Below are 27,120 nucleotides of genomic sequence, written 5' to 3' on the forward strand. Positions count from 1 at the left end.
CGAGAACACTTGCTGCCGTTGAAAAAGGCAATGCCCACAGAGCAGAGCAACACAGCAGTATTTTGTTGCTTTTCTGGCTCTCAAGACCAAGTGTGAGCAGCCACCCCTACCTCCGTGCTGAAGTCCCCCGTCCCAGCTGATCAACACCTAGCGTGCGGGGCGCCCGAGTGAGCCTGAGGGGATCCTCCCTGCAGCACGTGGCCGTCGGTCCAGAGATCAGTTACTCGTATCTAGTCGGGCAGTCTACTTCAGGCATCCTCTGTACGAACCGGACTTCTTTTTTCCTCCTCAAGCGGGGGAGAATCAGATTTATTACCCCCAAGGACAGCATCTCTAAAAAACGAGGTCTGCTTCAAACCACATTCACACAGCTCACAAGAGGGCTTCAAAAAAGCCTATTCCTTATGCAAAGGGGCTGACATTTGCAGTTGCCTTACTTCAGAGGCCTTGGCTCACCCACCCCGCCCCAACTTTTCAGTTCTCATAATCAATGTTTCAAAGGTCCAGAGCCGTCTTCTTTGATTAGCACTAGTGAGCACACACTAGTAATGCAAGAATGCAGAGCCATGCAAAGCAGGGGCTATGCCAATCCTTCTTGCTAAGTTGGAGAGCTCAGCATTTTAGAACGCTGGAAGCATCGCTTACCCAGTTTAATTAGTGATCTGATTTGGGCAGGCAACTTTTTCAGGACTGAAAGTTCTATTTTATAAGATTACTACAAAGTTATTCATACAAAACAATTAAAAAAAAAAAAGACAGGGAATTCCCCTACCCCCTACTACACAGCATGGTTTCCAAAATCATTAATGACATGTGTCCAAGTTAAAGCTACTTGAATATAATTCTTTCCTTTTCAACCAAGCAGATAGTAAGCAGTCACATCCTACCAGTGGTGTTTCAACACCATGGCTGCTAGCAGCTTGCCACCCTGTCCAGAGGGCAAACAAGTTTCAGTTTGACAAAAGGAGCTGCAAGATGAGAGTACTAAGCCAGTAAGAGAAGCCATGGGTGGATCCCCACATTTACAGTCAAGTCCAGATACTTGTATGACACTTGTTGCACAACTTACTCACAACCTTGTGCAATGGATCAATTCCTCTATTTTTGCCATTTCCTTTCTCATAAATAGATTCCTCACGCACCTCCCATTGCTTTCCTGTAGCTGTTCCAAGCCATTAACGTTGCCGTTTTCCATTTCTTTAGAGCTAGTTTAAAGAGGCCCTTAGAGTAACTATTTTTGTACCTGTTGTTTGAGCTACTTAAAACATTCTTTACTAGTCAAAACCCAGAAGGAGATTGAAAATCGTGGGGAAAAACCCTGACCCCTTTTCCACAACATCTCGATCAGGAGGTAAAACTCGAAGCAAAATCTAGCCACATACAGTTGCCATCATTCAACTTCTACACTTTGGGTAGCTTTGGGTTTTGTTTTGTAAACACCCATTTGTTTTGTGCCTGTTGGAAGGTGCTGTCCTCTGGAGAAATACTATACGCCTATTATGGCCTCTGCACCCTAATAGTAGGGTTGGCAGTTGTACTTCACCTGTCTGAGCTTAACCACATCCCTTAGCTAAAGCTCAGCAACTTCAAGGCAGGCAGCAGGGCAGCGGGCATGTTTGGTACGGGTGACATTCCTGTCCTGTGTCCCTCCTAGGCAATTCTATCCACAGGTTATAAACAAGTATTTGGTGCCCCACCTCCCCCCCGCCCCTTAAATTGTAGGCCACACACTGGTGTTACGATCCTGGCTGCTCCTGCAGTAGCTTAACCAGCAAAATAGTTCCAACACTCGCCCCCACCACTGGAAGCATTTCAGATTTTCTGAGAAAACTCATAGAGGGCAGCCTTCCCCCCACCCCTACACTTCCCTTAGTCTAGTTCTTCCCTCCCAAGCCTCACTCCAAAGGCAGGGGATTTCCCAGTACCGTTTAAGAGCCGCAAAGACCCGGTTCAAGGGGTTAAGCAGACAAGCCTGGTAGCCAGGATGCATTTCCAGACAGCCAATAAGCTTTCCAAGCCTGATGTCTGCCAAAATTACAAGCAGCTATTTTGCTGGAAGGGGCTCAAAACAAGATCAAGACAGGATGCTAACAAGACAAGTGTGAGCTGCACAGAGGCACCGCATGCACAGTCAGTACTTGAGGTTCCTGAGCTAACAGACAAAATACTCATTCCCTAGGTAAAGGTCTCTAAATTCACCTGCAGTTAGGATCTGTTTTAGAGGTAACTTGGAATTGAGGGCAAAGAAAAAAAGCTATGCTCAGACGCTCTGCTTATCATTCAAGAGACTTTCCACAGGGAAGACAGCATGAAGATAACTGTTGTGACTGAGCTCGTCCTTCCAAAGGATTCCCCTGTTTGGATGAACGAGTCAGAAGCATGCTTATCTGTTTCACTGTTCTTCAACCAGGGGACGCCTAGCACTTCAGCTCACCGGTCCTGAGAGGGGCAGCCGAACACAGGGCTGCCTGTTTCAGCGGCCGGAGCGCTGCCTGGGTGTGGCGCGCCAAGCCCTTGGCCAGCGCACAGCGCTCACTGGATGTCTGAACAATAGCCAGACTTCGAGGAGCTAGAACACAGCCTTACTGTGGAGCTGACTGCCCAGACTATGAGCCATCCCTCCAAATTTAACTGCAGGCACCGTCAAGTGTGAGGTAAAGCTGTTTCATCATCCTGTGATTTTCAGTTTTATCATTTCCAGTGAGCCAGACAAATCCTGCAACTTCCTTTCAAGTACAGGGTCTCATTTGGGCTGGCTGCTTTTTCATATCTGTTTAGGTCATGGTTCCCCAAAATGCAGGATTTCCCTGAAATGGCTCAGTTCTACATTTCTTTTTAATACTCAGTTTCCCCCCCACCATTTGCTTCCCTCACCACCAACCTATTTTAGGTTTTAAATAGCTCTGTTTGGACTCTACATAGTTTATAAAAGACCAGCTTGTGATTTCTGAAGTACCTTTTGTTATTTTAAGCTCCATCTAGTTCAAGCACTTGAGTTTCCCTAATATAGAGGGGAGCCGCTACACCACCAGGATACGCAGAACCCGCGTCCCAGCGGGCTCCCCGGGGCGCGGAGCTGCTCAGGAGCTGCAGAGCAGTGCCAGCACAGGCAGGGTGCGGTCCCCCCGCCACGGCAGACCATCCCAAACGGCCTCCACCCTCCCTCTGCCTTCTTCGGGTTCATGTTAGCACTCCATAACTACACCACAAGCAGGACCAAAGAATGAATCAGGCTGGGAATAGCTCATCCGTTATTTTTTCCAGCAGAACCATTTCGTTGGCTCCATTCACTACATTGACACAGGGGCACTGCTACTGGCACAGATTACAGGAAGAGTAAAATGGCTTTTTGGGTACAGTTGGACAAGATGGGCCAAGCTATTGAACTTCTTATTCCTCACTCCCAGGCACTCCTACTTTATCCTTTGCAGTAGCCCTGATACATAACCCCTTGGTGAGATTTATCCCTCATCAAGCCGCACATGCCACTAACCCAGTTTTCTGCTGAGCTAGGAGAACAGAAGCGATGCGCTATTGAGCTGGACTATCTGAGGCAGCGCAAGGCAGGAACACGCAGATGGGAGCAAAACTTTACAGTGGTAGCAAACCACCAAAGCCCTCAAACATGCAACCAAGTTGATCTAGTTCGTTAAAGGCTGCAATGAAATGCACACTCCCGAGTTCATACTCATACACCTTTTGAAATACATTGTTTGAAATTGGGCTATTTAAAAAGAATGCCTGAAAAACTACAGTTATCACTTGAGACCTAGATACATGCATGAAGATGTTGCTAAATGCCCAGGAACCCCAGTGGTTAAGTAAGATCTATTAACATGTCTTCCTTATAAATACAGGTCCATCACATACCACCCTTACAGTGCACAGAATTAAGGGTAGATGACAGTTGGACATTCTATAGATCAGGCACACACCATGAGACCAAGCAGTCAAAAACCAGCCATAGTAGAGGGTATCACTTAGACCGTTTCAGATGCAAAAATAAATAACATTCTGCATCATGTAGCCTTTCACAGAAGGCCTGACTAAACTGAAGGGGGGGGGGGGGGGGAAAGCCTTTTTTTGTTTAAATGTAAGAAAACACACAATTACCACTTCCACTCCAGAGTATTTCTTCTTTAATCTTTCAGGATGTTCTCACAAAGTCTATTAAAAAAAAAAGTTACAGCTACCTGAACGTAATTCATATCTGTTGGACTTGAGTTAAAGGCTGTACCTGTCTCTGCAGTTTTGCAGAGAGACAGAGTCACAATTAAAGAACAGAATAAAGCCTCAGACTTCCAGCAACTGCTACAGAGTCAAGCTATTCCCAGTTTGCTACAGGGATGCACGTTCTGAAACAGCGCTATAAGCATTGCTAGGAAGCAACTATCAAATGCATCGGTAACGTACTGCCTCAGGACTCCCGCGGCTTAACATCACCCTGGCCTATGCTAGCTTCGTGGGGGAAAGCGTTTTTAGGATGCTGCCTGGACATAACCAGAGACACCCTGCATAGATCAACTGTACCAGCAAACACAACAGATAAGATAGCTGTACTCACAAGTAACCGGCCTTATATTAAGTGTTCCTTAAAAAAGGGTTTACTTTTGATAGTTTTTAATCATTATACTTGACTAGATCTTGTACTTTCTCCATGCCTCTGCACTCCAGAGGATGAGGTTCAAGAACTTCCAGGCACCTCCACAATACTTCGCAAGTTCCAGTACTTTTCAAGTTATCTTTGTGAAGACCTACTGTTCCACTGTAACAAAAACAAGATCCTGAACAATCCAATCTAACTTAGAAAATGATCCAACTTTGAAATTGGCCTTGCTCTGAGCATGGGGCTGGACCAGATGCCTTCTAGGGCTCTCTCTCAGCTTAACTTTATCAATGATTCCACAAGACCGCAGAGGCTGTCGGGGAGCTACCCTGCATTAAACACATAATGCTCATGGTGGAAACTGACTTCTTGCATCAAGCAGGCCGGAGCAATTTCCTTACACCATATGCAGTTTCAATATTTAGATCCTTTAAACCTCCTCTGCAAACAGAGATGTTATGGTCTACCTTTATGCAGCCAAACATACAGAGAAGCCAAACTGTTGGTGGTCTTCCTGAAGCTGGAGGTTAAAACTGAGAAACACAACCGAGCAGTAGGAAGAGAAATAGCCAGATGCTGAGTACATCTCCTGTGTAAGCCAACATACATGCAAATATAACTCACGAAAGCAAACAGTAAAACTTACTGGACTAACCAGAGGCAGGGAGCCTGCAAAGCAACCTTCTGCAAGGAGCATTCGTAAGTCAACTTGAGAGCTTAGCTCTTTTTCAGACCTGCTGTGCAGGGTCGCTTTTTGTGATTTTTTTCAGTTTTTTCCATATGCTAAGGAACAGCAGCATAGGATTTGCAGGCATTAATTCAACTTTGATCAAAGCCTGGGGCTCCTTCAACGCTCCTGCATGCGGATACCTCACCCCCAACTGCACATCTCCAGAACTCCAGGAGCGGTAAGAGCAGCTAACTACTCGTGCTCAGGCTTGTAGTGAAAACAGACAGATCCATGTTCATGCACCTAATAACCCATCCTTCTCTAAGGGAATGGCAGATCAATGAAATCACTTGGTTTACAAGACTGTCTGAATCCCCTCAGATCCAAATTATTTTCAAATCCTTCCAAACACTGCCAAATCCAAGCTGTCATTAGAATATTGTAAAAGTATTTCACTGGAAAGTCCTCTATGCCAGACTTCCCTGAGACCCAAGCATTTGCACATAGACATTTGCAGAGAGATAAGGAAACACTTGAAAGGACAGAGTAATGCAGCACCCAGTCCCAGGATACGAAGGAAAGAGTCACGTAACACGCACAGTGAGGGAACCAGCTTACTGAGAAGCAAGCTATGATGCAGTGAATCTTAAATTTGAAATACCTTATAGCAATTTGAGGGGTTCTATACAAAAAGAGGCACCCACCAACCAGCTTTTTTTGCAGTATGAATGAAAGACACTTTCAAAACTTAGCCATGGGAGAAGCGGCTGGTCACCTCCTCTAAGCTACATTTGGTGCTTAGTGGCAGAAGAGACTTTGCACGGAGGTGAAACAAGTAAAGAGCAAGCAACAAAGCCTGTATATTAAATCTGTCAGAACTGAAGTAGCAAAGGAGAAGCAGGACAGCCTTCTGTCAGATTTCTACTCGATTATTTAGCATTTGTCAGAAGAAACGCTAAGATAGCGTCGCATTTCCTGTCTATGATGCTGAAGCAGGTATCGTTCAGGACATCTCATCTTCAGTTGACTGATCTTTTGGCGATTTGGAAGTTACTTAGTCCTTCTATTTGCTCTGTCTTTTGATGGAGAGATTCAAGACAGACACGACAGTGATATGTTCTCACCGCTGAAGATGCTGACACGTATCCTCACTGGAAAAAGACCTCTACCCTATTCTGTCGGGTGTGCAAAGGGGTATTAAACTGAGCATAATACATTGCATTGCAGCTTGCAGTCAACCTTTAAATGTGCGATGTTAGTAACAAACCACAGACCAACATAAAGCAGAAAAAAAAAAACAACAGCTTGGGGGTTTTTGAGCTTTAACTCGCTTCCGTATGTGTATGGCTGCCACCACAACAGCCTCGGTATGCATTGTGCCCATCAGTGCAGAAGGCATTGCTGTCTATAGATTTCATGTAGCCTAAAACACTTGCAGCAGCAAGTCATTAAGAGAAGAGTAAGAAATTCTGAGTCTTCAGGAACTTATTGCTAGAACTTGACTGCTTCCCAGGTTGTCACGGCTGGGTCAGACTACCATCAGCTTGAGGTGCGGTTTAGCCTTTTAAGCCAAAAAAAGATTACATCAGCAGGCAGTAAACACTTTTGGATTTTTTGAACACCAAGTTCAGGTTAACAGAGGCTCGTTGCTTGCTTGCTTGCTTTTTGGAGCAAAGCACTAATGCTGTAGCAGCAAGGAAAGCATGTAACCTCAGTACTCCAGGAAAGGATAAGTTTAGTCCAGCTCCCATAACAAAGACAGCACAACAGAGCTGGAGGACTAAGACGCATTGCTTATTCAAGTACTTGCTTGGCTTAGTGATAAAGTGTTTTATGGTGCTGAATAAAAACACTCTCAAAGCCCACCACCTTCCCAACCACGGGCTCAGAGCTTCCAGGTATTACAAGTAATACAAGGTTTTTCTGACCCCATTATTCAAGCTACCAGTAACCTTACAGTTTTTGAGGCAGCTCACAAAATGAGCAGTCACGTAACAGTTCATTCATGCAGCAGCTTCTGGCTCTCCAGGAGATTGTGGATATCGCCTACAACGTAATCATTTTACTGCTCTCTGCTTCCTGTATTTCACCAATGCAAACAAATTCACACGTTGAGTGCTCCTTGGTGAAAAATACAGATACTGCAACAAAAATCTAGTTGCTTACACAGCACACATTTTCAGAAGCAGAAGAAAGGTTTCTCAGCTTGAGCTTAAGTTCAGATCCTGATTTTTCACTGAGGATAACTGTAGCTGCAGAGCGCTGAACGCAGCCAGACCCTGGATTCAATACATCCCAGCTAAAGTTCTCATTATCTACCCAATAAAACCAATGAAGTGAACCAGTCCACCTTTCCAAAAGTGATTAAGTTTCCTTAATATATAGATATATGTAGGGGCAAAGGAAATAACCCGATATTGGCAAACTAGTTATTGATACTTAAGCTTTTGATCTCGTCTCCCAGAGCACAGAGTTATCCTCACATTTGGTATGTAACATATAGTAGTTACAAACTGTAAACTAGAAAAGCAACACCCTTCTTATGCATGCTGGGCAGCGTCTCCATCAATGAATGCTGTCAAACAAAACTTAGTGGAACATATGAATATAACGAGTAATGTAATCTAGTATCATCCCTAAAAGACAACTTCGTTTTTTTAAAAAAAAAAACAAAACAAAACAAAAACCCAACAAACACACACACACAAACAAACCACACACACCACATCATGTGTCATGATTTTGCACGTTGTTATTGCGTAGACACCGAGTGTTCTATTGTCTCAGCTGCACAATAAGCTACAATACAAGCAAGTTTCTGTCAACCCATCCAGCTTTCCAGGCAATTTTGCTTTCCTGACATATAGTTACTAGAAGATCTGTTTTAGTGGTCGGATATTAACTAGATTAACCAAGTAACTGGGCACTACTGAAAGGCATTTAAAGGACAATACAGTCATCAGGCACAGTCAACAGGGGTTCACAAAGGGAAAGTCCTAACTAATTTGAAATCCTTCTACAATAATGTCACCCACCTAATGGATGAGGGGAAGGCAGTGGATTTAGCTTTTCTGGATTTTAGCAAGGCTTTTGATGTTGTCCCTCACAGCACCCTTCCGGACCAGTTGTCCAACCGTGAGATGAGCAGGTTCACGGCATGCTGGGTGAAGAACTGGCTGGGCGGCAGGGCTCAAAGGGATGCAGCGAATGGGGCTACATACGGCTGGCAGCCAGTCGCCAGCGGTGCTCCTCCGGGCTCAACCCTAGGGCCAGTTCTGTTCAATATATTTATCAGGGTTTGTCTCATCTGGAGAAAAGGAGGCTGAGCAGCGACCTCATTGCTCCCTGCAGCTTCCTGAGGGGCAGAGGTGGAGAGGAAGGGGCTGAGCTCTTCTCCCTGGGATCCAGGATCTCCCCGGGATCCTTTGAGCCTGGGAAGGGCTCCAAGCTGCCTCCGTCAGGGGAGGGTCAGCCTTGACGTGAGGAAACACTTCTTTACCCAGAGGGTGGTCAAACACTGCAGCGGGCTTCCCGGGGAGGTGGCCGATGCCCCAAGCCCGTCAGTGCTGGAGAGGCATTTGGCCAATGCCCTGAATAACGTGCTTGAACTTTTGGTCGGCCCTGAAGGGGTCGGGCAGTTGGACCAGAGGATCGTTGTAGATCCCTCCCAACTGAAATATTCTAAGTAGAGGTCGTGATGGACAGCCCTATTTATTTCTTTCAGAGCTCAACAAAGATAAAAACCACTATTTGCATACTGCAGGCATGTTAAACAGAAAGTAGTTTCATTACAGGACAAAATCCCTCAAAAGTTAAAAGCTCTTACCCATCCTAAGGCAGAAAAACATTTTGTCTCCTTTGAAAGAAGCTACAGAAACCAAGTTCACCAAGAACCTTTAACTTTCCAGCTTTAGAAAGCTATTCTAACAACCTTGAAGTTGTATGTTCAAGATACAATATGAAAGCGAGAAGAAACTCACGAAGAAAATAAGTGAGCATATCTGAAACTATATCCATGCCTCCAATATCCAACATGATGGCAGATGAAAATTCTTGTTTAAAATAAGGGGAAGGATAAGAGTGGAAGTTTTCTTTTAACTTAAGTTCAATTTAGAACATCTTCATACAACTGAAATAAGTATTACGCATATTTATTATTACCCTTTTATGAAAGATTTTGATTTGCTGACCCTTTCTTGACCAACGGTCAGCATTACTTTGCTAACCCTAAAAAAAAAAAAAAAAACACAACACACACCCCCCCCCCAAACCTCCACAGTATCTGGAGCACCAGTTCTTAGTCAGTTTTCCTGAACAGATTCACCATTGGTCAACTTCTGCAAGAGCCACCTCTTGCACACAGGGAGGAAGCATTTTTAGAGGTGTCCGTACAAAGACTTCTATGCCATACGCCTCTCGCTATCTTGCGTATGAACAGGTCAACCATTCATTCAAGTGTCTGTTTAATGGATCAGTAAGTAAGCCCTTACTTTTAATACCTACGTACAAATCCCTCCTTCTCTATCATTTCTAACTGGAACTCCACGGTTGCTAGTGAGTTGCCATACTAGTAGGATTGTTTTCATACATGAGGATGTATTGGACCACAAAGTATTGTGTGGGTTTTGTATCACCACTTTTTTATTGGGCAGCTTGATATTGCTCGAATTTGTCAGCAGTAGAACTGCCTTACTTCCTTACAGAGTGCCTTCAGAACCATTCGCTGCCATTCTGCAAGTCCTGTGAACTATAATCATGTTAGGGTGATATCAAGTTCTGGATTTTAATAGAGGAAAAAAAAAATCATGCAACCAGAACCCTCTTTTCCATCCAGCAGCCAGCCTGAAAAGACATTTAGTGTACTCAGGAAATAGACACCTTTTTTTTAATTCATTATTCCAGAATAACATATTCAGAGGGTGAAAAAATGATACCTTATTATTCTTAGAGACATTATGAACAAAAAGCCACACCTCTGGGGGGTGGGGGATGTTGAGAGCCCTGACACTTCACCCTAATAATTTGTCTGGCAGCTCATTTTTTGCACCATAACCCAGCACAGAATTAACACTGGAGAGTCAAGCTCAGTACAGTTTAAAAGCTATGGCAAGGAAAGCTCAGAATTCTGAGCTTTATTAGCCTGTGTTATATAAAGCCAAATACATTTATTAAATGGTGTGACTAAGTGATTGATCAGACTGCGATGGCAGATTTTTCCTGTACTTAGTCACTTCCCCACCATAACTAGGTCTCCCAGTCCAGAGAGAAAAAAGGTTGTGAGTCATAAGGGCTTACTAAGGAGAAGAGGAAAAATCAGTGATGCGCAGACAGACAAGAACGGTTCATGGCCGTGGGAAGTCAATACATCCCAGCTAAAGTTCTCATTATCTACCCAATAAAACCAATGAAGTGAACCAGTCCACCTTTCCAAAAGTGATTAAGTTTCCTTAATATATAGATATATGTAGGGGCAAAGGAAATAACCCAATGTTGGCAAACTAGTTATTGATACTTAAGCTTTTGATCTCGTCTCCCAGAGCACAGAGTTATCCTCACATCGCAGGAAGTTTTGCTTTAAAAAGAAAATACCTGGAGAACATAGGAAGGCATACAATCGCAGAATAGCAATTCTCCAATTTGCTGCACGCAAGATTCTCTGACACTGACTTAACCCCCTTCCCCTCCCACCCCAAAAAAGAAAAAAAAAAAAACAACAAGGTTTCACAGCATTCACACTCCAGCACAGTGAAGTCTCTTCTCCTGAGTAGCCTTCCTCTGCAAAACAAACAAGCTGACCAATAGTGCTAGAAACGAAACGGGCAAGAGAGCATAGATCAGTCTGGACCACGCATACCATGCCATTCTTATTCACTACTTCAGTTATCCTCTTTCTGATCTCTTCTGAGATTTCGTTTTTCTCTACACAGAATCACTGCTGGCAGAGAAAGGAGTCTGTCTCTTCCCCCTCCTAGTCCGTCATCTCATTCTTGCCTAATTGCACGTTTCTCTACAGAGCAGATCAGATTCGGAGGGTTTTCATTCATTCCTCCTTTAGGGGCACCCCTGTGCCTTTGTCTGTTGCTATTCGTCAACCAGCCACCGCCAAAGGGAGAGAAACCTAGCATGGCCAAACACTCCTATTTCTTAGCCTGGGAATGGGACAAGAACCAAACATCATTCCTTCATCCAAAGCTTGTATTTTTTAATAGGTTCCTCAGAACAACTACAGCTTCAGAGATGTTGGAACAACTAGGAAAAAGCATTTTGCAGGAGTATACCATTAAAAAAAAAAATCTCTTCAAGGAGTGTTTTCTCCCCATTTAATACAAGCTCAACAAGCTGCTATACAACGGCCAAGAATTTCTGCCTGCCCCAGTGCTCCACTGGAGGATCACCCCTTCGTGCAGCCTCCCGTCATGGCTGCAGAGGAAGGAAGCAGCACCAGATCACCCACCTACGTATCCACAGTTGCTGCAGCCACAGTTGTCTCTCATCAAGATAAGGCTCAAACCTCTGCAATTTCAGGTTTTAAACCTCCGAACAGTTGCAGCTGATCCTGTTTATAACCACCAAGCCTGCCAGTGACTGTCTCTTCCTATACCCCTGCCAAGTACTGGCTGCACAATCTTTTCAACATTACAGTACGAGTCAGCATTAGCTACTGGAGTCAGAAGGGTGGGTTCTGTGCCCACAACTTCCAAAACACTTGAATGCTCCACCAAGACACAGCCATAGAAGTGTTTCAAAGAGGTTTGCCCAAAAGAGTAGCCTTCCACGAATCTAGGGACTTCAGCCTGCTTTAGAAGCTTCAGATGGGATAAAAACAAACTCCTTTGATGCTGTATTACTGGCTGCACTATGCAAATTCCTGCTGTTCCCAAACACCCCTAGGGAAAAGCAAGCAATTAACTGGCTGCTTACTAGTGCTCTTAATTTACATCAGTTAATTGCCCTGGATTATTCCCGGGCAGGGAGGGATTTCCTCCTTTCCGACAGCGTGTCTGCAGCAGCAGAGACTCCTCGCAGGGTGATGCCGATTTCCAGTATCATCATTTAGCAGACAGACAACCAAGACACCGGGAGGGGGGGCAAGGAGTTAGCGTGGAGACCTTGGAACTCTTTTTCAAGCAGACCCCATTGTAGTCCTCAGAACAGCGATTAAGCACAGATAACAGCTTTATTGTGCAAATTCAGGGAGGCCCTCTCGCTGCAGAGGAGGGGAAAAAAAAAAGAAAAAAGCCGTCAGCCAAATAAGGTTGTTTGAGCTGCAGCAAGGCAGGAAAGAGGCCAGGAGATGACGTAGCCAGGGGAAGCTTTTAGTCAGTTCCCTTCAGAGCCTGGAGCGGGGCCAGAGCTACCTCTTCCAGAGGGGCTGCTCTGGGAAAGGGGCCCGTCGCTCAGCAAGGACGCGCAGAGCCCAGCAACCCAGGAAGGGTCCTGCTCCTGCTCCTGCTCCCCCAGCTTCGCCAGAAGCTGCGACAGAAGGCATTTCAGTCGTGCGGTTTCAGTTTGTCAGCCCTCTCTCATGTAGCTACCTAGGGACTTCAGTGAGCTCTGCGCGGGAGGATTCCACTTCAGACCAGACATTATACATAAAACAACTGAAACAAGTTCCCTCTAGAGGCAGCGATGCCATTTCCTGTCAAAAAAAGGAGTCCATATTAAGGCATCTTATGAACTATCCTCACGAGAAAAGCAAGAACTGTAATTAACCTTCGGGGCGATTAATCAGACGAGGCAGAGTCACCCCAAGGAAAGCGCTGCAGCCCCTTGCAGGTCCAGAAGAGGCACTGCCTGTAAACGTTAAGGGGACAGGATACTTGCAAGAAGCGTGGCAACCAAGCCCTGGTATTAGGCACTCTTTTCCCCGTAGGATTCTACGGCAGAAGCAGCAGATCTAAAGCTTCCCTTGGGCTCCTTTTATTGTGTGCACCTCACCAACCTGCCTCTTGCTCATCTGCCTCAAGCAACAAATCAAGAGGTCAAAAACAAAAGGATGGACTCGACTAACACTTTTAATCTCCTCGAACCTCTGGTATGATAAGCACTCTTAGGCCTAACACTGTCACGTTAAAGTTCTAAGAACCAGATCACGACTACCAGTTCGGATCAGGCACTGGGAACAGTTCTCACCCACTACGGTCCGAAGCCGCTGTAACTGAGGTTCTCTGCACAACGCTGCCAGCTAGGCGCAAGGCTTGCCGTAAGAAGGTGAAGCAAGATTTTACCAGTACCTAAAAACAAAGCGAACGCTAGTTTATCAATGGTATTCTTTAAACTCCCTGTTTAACATGGAAGGCCCAGAAGTACCAAAGACCATCAATTTAAGCTACAGACAGGGTCCCCGAAGGCCCTAATGGATATTGCTACACTGAGTTTTAGAAAGTATTAAGGGAAAAGGCAACAGCAGAAAAGACTTTTTTAAAAAATCTTACATAGCATCACAGAGCTGAGACCTATGAATCTTGCTATTCTTCTGTGCTGAAGACTTCATGCTTGTCCAAGTTGATCTTCTCTGCAGTAACACTTTGCCCTAGAAACCTGGAGACTTACGTTCTGAGCAGAGAGAAACACTTAGTTCTGCCAATACAATAAGAGGAGTCCAAACTTTATTATACCTTAGTTTGAAGCTTTCTGTATTCATGAGATTACCTCTGACTAAACTCATTTCTCTACAAGTAAACACTATGTTACTTAAAACAGAACTGCTCAAGTCCTAGTGACAGGACAGTAGAATACACACCTCATACACGACATGCTCACATTTCAAGTCCAGTGGCCTATCCATTCATAGAGCCATAAAGTAAATACATTCATAGGCAAAATAGTTAATGAATCCCGATACAGAAACATTGCTTTTTCTAGTAGCTAAAGACACAGTAAAGTATCAGCCCATTAAATGGGCATGACTGGTATAAAAAAAGGTGGCTTTCCCTCCCACCCCTCCAACTGCGACGGTTTTGGTAACACTGAAGTTCAAGTGATTAACTACGGGGCTTGGACTAGCCATCAACATGACAGCTCATTCCCTTCTATCAGGATGTGGAACTGAGTGTGACTTCCAGCTCTGCCCAGCCTGAAATGACTCAGTGCACTCCTCAGTAAGCATGAGATCATGGCCAATAAACAGACTTCTCACAACCGGGGGAGAGACTTTTCTGAACTTGACAATGGCTTGCAAGAGGCGTTTTAGCATTCAACTACTTCCACCCCTCTGCAATACAAAGGGGGAGGGGGAATTATATGCCCTCTTTGGCATGTGCTTTAACTGTTTACATCTTGCAAACTTTTCAGAACAAAAAAAAAAAATTATAAGCCAGAGTTGGTTGCTTAACTATAACATCACTCTAGATAAAACAGTGAAGCTTTCCTGTGGAAAGCATGGCAGGATCAGCAGGCCGATCCATCAGGGACTTTCTACATAGCCTACGAAGCCTCCAGCAAGCAAAGCCCCCAGTTGTGCAGACACCACACTTCACAACAGCAAATCACGTGCCCGTAGTTCAAAGGTTACCAGAGTTAATCTTGAAGTCCTATTAATAGTGCACCAAAGCATAGTGCCACTTGTGGCAAACCTCATGTAACAAACCAGCAATCTCTAGCTACATGTGTTAACATTTAGCCTAGCTTAAGGAGGAGTAGGGACTCGGAACTCAACAGGTTTTGCTGCTCAAGCCGCGCAGCAGCATGTTCTGTGAGCTTGGTGAGATGAATGATAAGAGCTACCAAACACTTCAGACACAAATGTTTTTCCTGCCCAGCCAGAACTGTTCCCTGGAACATTTCCTCCATCTGCCTTCTTCACAATGGATTTATTTTTGTGATGAAGCCCACGTATAGCTACATCTGACTGCTCCAGTTTCACCCACATTTGACCTTAATTGAGGAAAGTCACTTGCATTTTACTGTTTTGTTAGTTAAGTAGCTATTAACAAATCTTAAGCTAGCACACTAGTAGCCCTGTTTCTTTCACATGAAGAACTGATTACACAGTTACGCCAGCATATCCTGTTCCTGCAAACCACAGCTCAAGAAATAATGTTTAAAATATTATTTCAGTTGGGGCTGCAACTAGGGCAGATGGGGCAGGAAACCAAAGGCTGATACAGCAGGAGGCCTGCAGCTCTGCACCTCAACAGGCCCAAACACTTGAACCGCTTTCTGCGGAATCTGCGGCGTGCAATACATGGCGCCGTAGCAAAGCCCTTGCATTTCTTTATCTGTTCCAGTTTCTAAGAGCTCCGAAAGCAGAACTGCTCTGTCAGAACCAGAGAACGCGAATCCAGCCCCGGGTGTGCCTGCAGACACAGCGGCCGCAGCGGGCACCCCGCAGGGCCGTCTCCCAACCTTTGGTGCAGCCTGGCAGCGGGAACCCTGCCCCATAAGCGTCTCTTCAACACCTTCAGGATTTCTTGGCTGATTCACACTAAAAGAAGTCACTCATGACAACCGTAAACTCCCTAGCTAAAAGGTCTCAACTGCATTTTACGCAGAAGTCCCCTAACCTGAGCTACTTCTGTTCATCTTGCTTAACTTGCTGCCCGTATTTTTTTTTTTTTTTGGAAGTAAATCTTCACTAGTCATTGCTGATGTTTGAAGAAAGGCCTTTCGAAAGCTTCAGAAAATACTGTGTTAACGTTTAAGTGGCTTGAGTTTGATATCCTTTAAGATGTTGATGTTTAAAAAAAGAAATCCAGCTATTGTCTCGGAGAGCTGGCATTTAAGACAGCAGGAAAAGCAGAAGTCAGTCAAATAGGCATTTAGTATCTATTTTAAAGTAATAAAATTAAACTATCTGTAGAAAAAAAAAAATCAGGGTGGATTCCATTTCAACTTCCACTTGCACAGGGGTGGGTTTTTGTTTAGAGTTTGGTTGTTTTTTTTTTTTTCTCTCCTTTATGTAAACCACAGACTCTTAGCTTAAACATAAGATGTTCTTGGGCCATTTCAGATCACTCCCAGCAAGGAAACATCGAGAGCCTTCCAGCCTCCCCCTTCCTGTTTTATCAATGAAGGGCTAGGACCAATTCTTCTTCTCCAACCAGGGGAAATTAAATGGAAAAACCCCATGCTCCTCATTCGTCACCGAGCTCCTGCTGCGAGGAGGAGAGTCAAGTACAGACTTGACCAGGCTTTCTGAAGTACTAAGATCTCTCCAGCCAAGAAATACTTCGAGTCAAGCTGGGACAAGGCTCCCTAGCAACTCAAGCTGACTAATTGCAAGTTGTGAAAACCCCAACTTCTCCTCTTTACAGAGCACATGAGCGGCGGCCATAGAACTAATTCACGCCCCGTCAGGCTGCAGACAGCTCCCCGCCGCACGCCCTCCCGAGCCGGGCGCACCCCGAGCCCCGGGCAGGGACCCCGAGCCCTCGGGCGGCAGGCACGGCCCCACCGGACATTTTGGAGCGGAGGGGCGGCCTCCGCCGGGCGCTGCCCGTTAGCCAGCCCGCCAGCCGCCCCCAGCGGGCAGCCGCGGCCCAGGCGGGGCCCCGGCCCAGCAGCCGCCCCACGCCCGGCCCGGCCCCGCGGGCGGGGTGCGGCGGCAGGGCAGGGAGCGGCCGGCCGGGGAGCGCAAGATGGAGGGGCGGGCGGCCGCGCTCCCCTCCCGCCCGCCGCCCGGCCCGCGCCGCGCTCCCCGGGGCTCCCTCCTTCCCCCGCTCCTCTCTCCCTCCGCGGCGGCCGCGGCCGGGCGGGGCGCAGGCGAGCCCAGGCGGGAAGAGCCCCCCGGGCCGGCGGGCGGGCGAGGCGCGCAGCCGGGGCGGCGCCGTCCTCTCCCCGCCAGGCCCGGGCGCCGCCGCACCCGCCCAGCCCCGCGCACCCGCCCCGGGCGCCGGCCCCGCTCGGCCGCCGCCGAGAGCCGCCCCCGCGGCGGGGCCCCCCCGCTCCGCTCCGGCGGCACCCACCGTTTTCGGCATCTTCCCGGCGGACTGGGCACGGCAGGTCGCTGCTCCTGCGCCGGTGGGGCTCTCCGCGGGCTCCGCGCTGCTTCTAACGGGACTCCGCGCCGCGCCTCTCCGCCCGCCCGGCCCCGCCCCGCCCCGCCCCGCCCCACGGCCCGGCCCCGCGCCCGGCCGCCTTCCTCCGGGGCCGGAGCTGCAGCGCCCCCGCCCCGGCCGGCTTGGCGGGGCGCGGCCCCCCGCGGGCCCGGTCCTGCGGCGCGGGGAGGCCGGGCCGGGCCCGGCGTCGCCGTCGAGACTCGGGGCGGCCTCGCCGCGGGGGGAGGGCGAAGCCTTTGCGGGCCCCCGCCGGAGCGGGCCCCTGCCAGGCGGGCGGGGGGGCAGCGGCCTCCGAGGCAGCGGCGAAACGCCCGGGGGGCTCCCAGCGCCCCCCAGACCAGGTGCCGAGAAAGCGCGGGACGCTGAAGTTTATTTGCGTATCGGGCGTCGCTGGGACTCCTGGTCCTCGCTAAAAGCGCTATTAGAAAATTAATGCTACTTCACGGGCGATTGCGCTGTTCCAAGACCGCAGCGCTGACGGGGGAGAGATCCCGTGGCCTCTCAGCCAGCCCGGGCACCCTCGCTCGGGGCTGGTGCTCGGTCGGCCCCCGCTCTTCGGGGCTGCCGGAGGCCGCCACCGTCATCGCACGGTGTGAACGACCCGCCGAAGTCATGGGCGAAAATAGCCCGAGGCCCGGCTGCAGACCCCGCGCCAAAGCTTCCCCGGCCGTCTGTGTTTGGAGCCACTGAGGGAGGCAGTCGAGGTCCAGCATTTTCAGGGGGCTTTGAAGAAGCCATCTCGTCTCATTTGGGACTTTGAACATAGCTGTCAAACACAAACCCAAGTCCTGTTTTCTCCCAGGGGAAAAAAAAAAAAAAAAAAAAAAAGTCATTCTTTTTAAAGTTAACAGCCTGTGTCCTGCAGAAGGAAATGTTCTCAATAAATTTAACGTCTTAATTTTTAAGGAAAGTAGGAACCTATCTTCCTATTTTTCTTGAATTTGTGTCTTCCTGTCTAATCTACGAAACATTTTCAATCTTTAAGCCATGTTGGTTGATGGAAAGACCATGCAGACTAGCTGTACTTCATACCTACTTTTCTCCCAGCATGTTGAATAAATGAAGATTGTGTTAATATGAGAACACATAAATTCAGATATAAAATAGGAAGAGAGCAAGCCAAGCTCTACTAGGCAGTTCAGCACAGCCTCCTGCTGAGTAAACTGTTTTCTTTAATTTGATTACAGGATTCTGCTGGGATTAATATTGAACTGAGGTATGTTGGGAATTGACAGCAGATTCATAACAACGCTTTGTACGTCTTTAAAATTGCAGTTTATTCAAAAGACCTCAAAGTGCCTTGTAAATACCCGTAATTAAATCCTCAGGGTCTGCAGAAAGGAAGTTTCTCTTTTTTTCCCCAAGGAATAATATTGTTGTAAATGTACATGTAATGTAACGCAAATAATTTTTAAACTAGGGGCTTATAAAATGTGTTGATTTGCTTTTCAATGTGATGTTTCCTCACCATGCAGCATTATGTGAGAAAGAGAAAATCCAGAATAGTTCTCACCCTATAAAAAATGAAAAATGAAGTTTGTAAGAGACAAGGCCTTGCCTCACCCCAGAGTGAACTAGGAGTAATACTACAGAGATTGATAAAAATATTCCTGTGCCCAGCTGGCAGGAAATGGAGATGGGGTCCGTCAGCTTTGTTTGCTTCACCTGAATAGGCAGGTTTCACCTAAACTGGAATCTCGATGCTGTGTCTACACAGGAAAAAAGGTCGGTATAATTGGACTGACGCGAATCGGTGTAACTTTTCTATACAAAAAGTCACAGGGTCCCTAAAAGCCTATTTTACAATATTTTCTTCCTTTTCTGACTCATTTTTACATTAGGACTTTCTTAGACTAGGTTAAACAAGACTGTGCCATGAAAGGGTTCCACTTGTTTCCTACAGAGATTGATACTGCCAGAAGAGATCCAGAATAACAAAGGCACCTGCTCGTGATTTTTGCCAGGTTTGAATCCAGGAATGTTAGGGGTGAGCTTTCAGGTGGCTCCGTGGAGACTTCTGCATCACCATGCTGACGACATCATATGTGATGGGGAGAGCCCGATTCGGCTTCTGTTGGGACTTCCGTTCCAACATTCCTTCGTAAGACTGAGGTAGCTGTTTGGAGGATTTAATAATTCTTTTTCACGAAGATGATAAAACTTCAGGTGATAAAAGTCTAGCTATTTCCTTGCCAAATTTAAGGAGCCACAGCTTAGCGTCCAGGGACCTAACGTTTTCTTCATAGTGCTAATGACAGGAGCCGTGATGCAAACGAAGCCCCATGTCCGTGAAACGACCAGATCCAAAGCAACTGCAGTCCCACTGAGAGCGTGCCAGGCATTGGCCATGTGCACAGAAAGTCATAAACCCTACGTCGAACAGTCTACAAACAGTCTGAAGGGGCGAGACACAGCAGAGTGGATTCTGCAGCATCACAGACACTTCTTTCTCACCCCAGCCACTTCTCTTGTCCTTCTTCTCTATTGCTCGTAGCAACAGCCAAACCAAATACCATCCGTGCCACTTTGAAAGACAAGGCTTCCCTGTGACAGGCACATGAGTCTCTACAATTCACTTCCTCGCCTGCTTCTTCCTTTCCTCTTCCCCTTCCCTGTTGAGGGGGAGGACAAGACATCCGAAACATTCGAACCACATGGTGCTCCAGCTACGGTGTCGTGAGGAATTCCTGCTGCTGCGGAGCTGCCCGGAGATCTCGCCTCCCCCGCAGACCTCTCCCTTGCCAGCGGCTGAGGAGGGATGGTGGATCGCGCAGCCGCTTGCTGAGCCCTCCCTGCCTGGCCGCCTGTGAGAACAAGCGCATCGGGGGATTCTTTGGGAGCCACAGGCAGGGGTTATCTCTCCTCCCCGACTGCAGGATGAGATTCCAAGGGGTAAAAGCGTCAGCTGACTGAGGATCCTCCCTGCAGGAGGCTGTAGAGACGAGTAACATTACCCAGGGCCTCAAAAATGCTGTTATTTCCAGACTGCTCAGAGCCCAAATAATATTAAAGTATTTCAGAATTAGATTAGACCAGGATGACATTAAGCATTCTCCTGGGAGGAGGTCTGGTATTTCACTGGGGATTTATTGTCTTGGTTTCATTTACATCAAACCTTTTGTAGTACTTTCTTTTAAGCAGGAAAAGCACGTAAATTATTTGGTCTGAAATACCAGAATTATTTAGCATGAGCACTTAAACAAGGGGCCATTTCATCAGCATATAGTTTTTTTGGACTAATGCTGGGTGACTTGAACTGCCCTTCGCATAGCTTTGGCAGAAGATAGAGGCCTTATTCCATCCAGCTTGCTGCAATGTAATTAAAAAAAAAAAAAACAAACAGAAAAAAAAAACAAAGCAAAGGTGTTCCATACTAGAAGGTGTTAGGGTTAGGTGCTGTGTCTGCAGCCTTCAGGCCTCACAACAGGAGTCCAGTCTTCCAGAGCTGTACAGCTTGCCTGCTCATCAATGGATAGGATAGGATATTTCAGTTGGGAAGGATCTACAACGATCATCTGGTCCAACTGCCCCACCCCTTCAGGGCCGCTTTCATATTGTATCTTGAACATACAACTTCAAGGTTGTTAGAATAGCTTTCTAAAGCTGGAAAGTTAAAGGTTCTTGGTGAACTTGGTTTCTGTAGCTTCTTTCAAAGGAGACAAAATGTTTTTCTGCCTTAGGATGGGTAAGAGCTTTTAACTTTTGAGGGATTTTGTCCTGTAATGAAACTACTTTCTGTTTAACATGCCTGCAGTATGCAAATAGTGGTTTTTATCTTTGTTGAGCTCTGAAAGAAATAAATAGGGCTGTCCATCACGACCTCTACTTAGAATATTTCAGTTGGGAGGGATCTACAACGATCCTCTGGTCCAACTGCCCGACCCCTTCAGGGCCGACCAAAAGTTCAAGCACGTTATTCAGGGCATTGGCCAAATGCCTCTCCAGCACTGACGGGCTTGGGGCATCGGCCACCTCCCCGGGAAGCCCGCTGCAGTGTTTGACCACCCTCTGGGTAAAGAAGTGTTTCCTCACGTCAAGGCTGACCCTCCCCTGACGGAGGCAGCTTGGAGCCCTTCCCAGGCTCAAAGGATCCCGGGGAGATCCTGGATCCCAGGGAGAAGAGCTCAGCCCCTCCCTCTCCACCTCTGCCCCTCAGGAAGCTGCAGGGAGCAATGAGGTCGCTGCTCAGCCTCCTTTTCTCCAGACGAGACAAACCCAGAGCCCTCAGCCGCTCCTCGCAGGCCGTGCAGATCAGGACCAGATCTTCAACAAGTGGTTATCAATTTCTTAACTTTTTCAAGGGCTTGAGGAAATCCTGCATTAATTTGCCTTTTAGTGATGGGTGAAACAGTGACCTGTCATTTGTGTTGGGTACAAGAGCTGTAAACTTAGATTTACAGAAACCTTTGGAAAGACATCTCACATTTCTTTTCACCTTTTATAAACTCCTTTTCTTGCCTATCCCCTCTTCACAGACACACAGATACACACGGGCCTTTTGCTATATGGAGCAATTGAGATTAAATGGGCTCTAGCTTTAACACCAGCCAGGGACCTGATGCACGGAGATGAATCACCAGGTGATTCCTCACAAATGGCTCCTGGAGGGGTTAAAAAGGTTCTAATGAGTCCAAGTGCCCAGTTGTCTACATGCCACATCTGGTGCTGGCGCAAGGAAGGAAAGATCTCAACCTGGTTCAGACTCTCACTGTTTTGGCTACAGCATGGTTATTAAAAGTTTCTTGCAATTGACTCTGAAGCAAGGAGACTGTTACCAATCAACTAGGTAGCAAAGCAGCTGTGCTGAGATGGCAGCAAAATGGACTCTGCCTAGGGGTTGATGTCTGTTCCAAAAATATGTTATGAAAGAAGAGCCAAGATAAGCTATTCATTCCTATCCCTCTATTTTTTCCAATCAAATAAACTTCTGGATTCTGGTGTTCTCCTAAACCTCATTAACCAGCACCCATAACAATATCTTAAAAAAACATTCCAAGGAGAATCTCTGACCACTAAGTCATTCCGTGTTGCCGTAGAAAGCAAAGAAGGAAAGAATGGGTGGAGGAGGAAACGAAGAGTCTGTCTGATGGGGGTAGAAAGCAGTTAACAGGAAAATGAGAGGTCTACAGGGACGGCAACATCAAACCTCATTTCCTCGGAAGTCCTGAGACTGCCATCAACAGAGGACTTGCCTGCGCTGTTCAAACGTCACAGCTTGCTTTTTCTTACAAAAAATACCTGATCAATTTGCCTCTCCGTGAGCAAAGTAAAAGTAGCCGAGGCACTGAAAATCCACAACCCCCAGCCTAAGAAAAATTAGGCTGTTAAAGTACTGTCCTATAAATTAGGGACAGAGACTAGAAGATAGCTCTCCTTGGTCGTATGAGCTGTGCCAGTGTCTGACTGGATAATTTTATATTCTTTTTGATTAGCCCAGCTATAAAAGTAATATCATAATATTGGCTGTCTTAGAGGGGGCTGACAAAGTTGTCATCTTAAGGTTTCGGGCAACACTGCAAAATCTATACTTTATGTTAATTATTTATAAATACATGTTTCTACATATTATCTAAATTCTTAATTTAAAAGAATTGTTTCCGGGATATTTTTTGAAGCTGTCGGTGCAAAGAGTTTATTTTTAAAGTCTTTTGAGGTTTTATAGCTGAAGTACTTCAGAGCACTGCTAACAGCAAGAACCAGAGAGGCAGATGGCAGGACAAGAACAGCAGCTGTTTTTCTTGTCCAGGCTCTGTGATACATAAAAAGGGAAAAACTGCACAAGAGTCTGATCCAAATCCCACCAACTGCAAATTTGCACAACAGATGTAGATGATTATGGAGCCTCACCCTCCACATCTTAGTACTTTGTACCGTCATGCGCAGTAATGGTCTAAAATATGCCCCTTTGCTTGGAAAGTGTCTCTGTGCTCATGTTGCATAGGTGTCGAGAACAGCTGGGAAGTCAGGGTCATGTATCTGGCCCATTCACTCTGCACAGGTAGAAATGCACCTGGACAATAGGATCTGAACAGCTCAGTATTCGAGCACATTCACTTGTGCATCCTGATCGTCCTAGACAGTGGGTGGTGTAGCCTGTTGGCCTAAAAGCTGCCTTGCTTACTTGTGAGATTTGAAACTCAATCAGAGTGAGAGAGTCACAGAGCCTGGCCTTGTTCCTACCTGAGCGTGCAGTAGCCCCAGGGGCGGCAGGGTGCAGTCCCTGTGCTGTGTGAGTCTGCATGCGTGGGTAAGGGAACCAGCGAGCGAGTGGCAGACCTTGCCGCAGCCAGAGCAGCGGTTTCTACAGACCGTTAAATAAGCTGCTGCCGTACCATCGCCAGCCCTCAGCACAAAGTTGCAGTTTGATGAAGTCTGGGTCTATGTTAAACTCGGTAAAAACCAGCCCTTCAACTCCTGGACGGTTCTCCGTGCCCTCTTCTTTCTTTAGGTCCAGAGCATTTAGCGCCCTGGGGCAGCAGTGCGTAGGCTCTTGCATGCACAATCTGTTCCGTGACCCTGGTTCACGTTTGCAAAATGCTGCTCACTGGCTTCTCACACGCACAGGGAGGCCCAAGCAAACATCCCATCACCTCGATGTTCCCAGCCTAAGCCTGTCTCCCCTTTGCATTCATCAACGGCACAGTGGGGCCACTGTGGGAGAGGGAGCAGAATTATTCCTCCAAGAATCATCTATCGTAAGTAGCACTTATCCCCCCGAAGCAGCAGCCAGTGAACAGGCTGTGTGCTAACCCCCGGGCAGCCCTGGCTCTGATGTGGCTGGGGGTTTGGCTGCAGTGCGTTCAGCTGCAGACCGATGTGGCGTTCAGGCTGTAACTGGGCTGGGTTAAGAAGTTTTCATACACCCCCATCATCCCCACCTCTGGCTCTCCTGGAGATTACCAGCTCCTCAGCCACCAAACTATATAAGTAAGCCGCATCTACATTAGTTTTTTAGTTCAGATCAGGAGTTTGGTTTTGAAGTTAATTTCCTATTCGCTGCATTTTCTTTCCCATCATGGTGCAGTCTCACACCTGGTGAACTGAATTCCTTTTGGATGAAAATAAGCCAGAAGATGCGCTTCCAGGGGTGCATCTATTGTGCTCCAGCTATTGGCAAGCATTCAGTTAACTGGACCAGAACAGCGCAAGTCCAAAATAAGCTCCCTCTGAAACACATTTAGCGTGAATGTTAAATATTCAGCAGCAGCTCTCTTGTTTTCCAGATCTGCTCCCGCCACACCACGCTACTTGTTAATGTAGACATGCTTACCTGTCAAAATGATCCAGGCTCGCTTGTATGACTATTGAACCTGTTCAAACATTTTTCGCAGGATGGATTTTAACCCGGATGAGGGTGGCAGCACTGAGTTAGGGAGCAAGGAGACATGAAGATTTACTGGCACCTCTGCGGGGACAGTAACCTCCAAGGAAGGCAGTCTTAAATGCAGCCAAATAGCACCTTCAGCCTCAGGCCAGCTGAGCCAGGCTAGCCCACAGGTGCACTGAGCACCAAACCGCAGTTCTGAAGCTGGCTCCTAAATTCTCCTTCTCCCCTCTGCAAAATGCCATAGGATAGGCTCACCCGTGGACTCGGGCTTCACTGACTGACATCAGATTCCTCCTGGACGTCAGTGTGCACCTCCCCAGAGGTTTTACCCTCCAGTTAGCCCCTGCTCCCACTCATCTCTCCCTGACCTCTCTCACCTGCCGCCGTGATTCGAAAACCTTCTCTCCCACACACACAGAGCAGCTGCCTACAATCTAACTCCCTTCTGCTTCTCCAGGGCTCCGAGTCGGTGCTGCAGGCATTCCAGCTCCTACGGAGCAGAAGCAGAGCAGGGAGGGAGCGCTCAGCCTCCCCGCTAACATTAAGTCAACTCTCCCCACCGTACTGAAACTTGGTCAAGTGAATCAATGCATTGGAACACAGGGCTCAGACAGCCTTAAAGAGGGAAAAGAAAACTGGTCCGTGTTTCCAGGTAGTGGCATATAATGTGGAAGATGATCTCAGCACTAACCGTTTCAGACAAACAACCCTTTACCAGTTCTTTCCATCTAAGTCTTGGCTCCATTCATTTTGCCTGAGATTTAAATCTATTTTTGGAAACCTTAAAAATATACCGGCAGTTGCCAGCCATTTTTATTCCAATGCAGGAACATTATATACTGAAGATATTACTCTTGGCTCCTGTTTTTTTCCAGGTGAACACGAAGCCCTGACCCATGGCAATGTTGCCTAGGTAAGTATCGCAGCTCTTTCTGGGCTAGGTCGTGAAGCAGACTCAAAAACCCCAGAACGTTATTGTGCGGGAGACGCCTAGAGCCGCAGGAGTCTAATCTGGGAATGTTCATGCTACCTCTCCCACCCAGCTGATTCACTCACAGGCGAAGGGAATTCCTTCCCACACTGTGAACACTACACGGCGTGATCGGCAGTCAGGCTGGCAGGACTGAGAGACGTGCACCCCCGGGCAGCCCCAGCTCCCCCACGCTCTGCACCCCGTTCTTCTGTTCCCCACAGCAGAACACGGTGACGCACCGCGCAGCACACACCGCCCCGCCCAGCCACACAGGCACGGCAGATGGCAACATGTATTCTTCTTGGGTTTTTACTAAACACGTGGCATCTCTGATCTTAAAATGCAGAGAATTAAGGCATTTAGGATATTTGTACCAGCAGAGTGAGTGGGTTATAAAAAAGAGGAATGGATAGGTGGGTAGATCAATAGATAGATAGATAACAGATAGATAGGTAGGTACATACATAGATACATACATACATACTGTGTTCTTAGCTGTTCTCTGTTCCACAAGCGGCTGTCTTCGGCGACAGACGTAGAGAAGCAGACACTCAGTCCCAATTATGCCTGTTCTGTTTCAGGACAATTCTTCTCTGTTCATAGGGAACACAGACTGCCACTTTTAAAACACAGCCATAACTTTTTTTACTTTGTCTTACAATATTTTTTCTCTCACTTAATCTGTTTCTGTTTGTTTCGGTTTTTTGTTTTTAAGAAAAGAAAATCCCCTCAGTTAAAATGACAAGGAAAAAAAAAGCCCCCAATGTCAAAACTAGTTTTTCTAGCCCAAACACATTTTTTCAGAAGATCCCCAAGCCCAGGAGCCTTCCCCCTTCCCCCCCCAAGAAACCCCCATCCTCAGCAGCCCTGGGGCAGGGAGGATTAGCTTACTGATGTTTCTGCAGTGCTTTGAAAACACAAAAGCTCTCTGGGTAATTCTCTTTTAGAAACCACAGGGCCATCAAGATACCAAAGTCCCTCTCAGTGAAAGGCTAGCTAAACATAATCGTTAAGGAAAAAGGATGGCTCCTCAAGATATCAGAAGATATATACCAGGGAGATATCAGAAGTCCTCACTGAAGCCAAGGAGGTGGATGGCCTTCCAACAGTCCCAGGGCTGAGGGACAAAGTGCTGCACTGGGGGGTTTGTGCATGTGCCGTTTGTCTTTCTGTGATGATCCGGGAGAGAAGCAGCAGGGCCAGGGTCAGGCTGCCTCCTCCCGGCATGGCAGGACGAGGCCCCCGGGCAGGGCAGCGAGTCTCCCTGGGCTCACAGAGCACCATCCTTGCCGAGGCGGGGTGGGATGGCCGAGGGTGCAGCGGTTTGCTGCATCACCCGTTACTGGCTGTATCAGCGCGGCCCCGTGGTTCGTGGCGCTGAAGTCTCTGTCCCTCTACAGCGAGAAGCAACCTGCCTCTCACAGAGCTCCGAGGAGGCCTTGAGACTGACCTTTGGGACCTTTTATTTCTGGCCAGAAGATCCTGTTCCTTAGATACATACAAAACATGTCAAAAAACAGTGCCCACCTACTTTTCTGGGTTGCT

The 27,120-nt window shown here is 47.2% G+C and overlaps 1 protein-coding gene across 1 annotated transcript in view; it reads right to left on the reverse strand.

Moving 5' to 3' along the window:
• The window catches only part of MSN (moesin), a 46,400-nt gene extending 29,143 nt beyond the window's left edge, over positions 1–17,257 (reverse strand). The window contains exon 1 of the mRNA XM_087749271.1: positions 17,183–17,257. Within this exon, the coding sequence (XP_087605397.1) occupies positions 17,183–17,194 (12 nt within the window). The 5' untranslated portion in view covers positions 17,195–17,257. The remainder of the gene's footprint in view (positions 1–17,182) is intronic.
• Positions 17,258–27,120: the final 9,863 nt, after the last annotated feature.

The sequence above is a fragment of the Nipponia nippon genome, unplaced genomic scaffold, assembly GCF_047370975.1.
Source record: "Nipponia nippon isolate SJK-2023a ecotype South Korea unplaced genomic scaffold, ASM4737097v1 scaffold_12, whole genome shotgun sequence".
Taxonomy (NCBI): Eukaryota; Metazoa; Chordata; class Aves; order Pelecaniformes; family Threskiornithidae; genus Nipponia; species Nipponia nippon.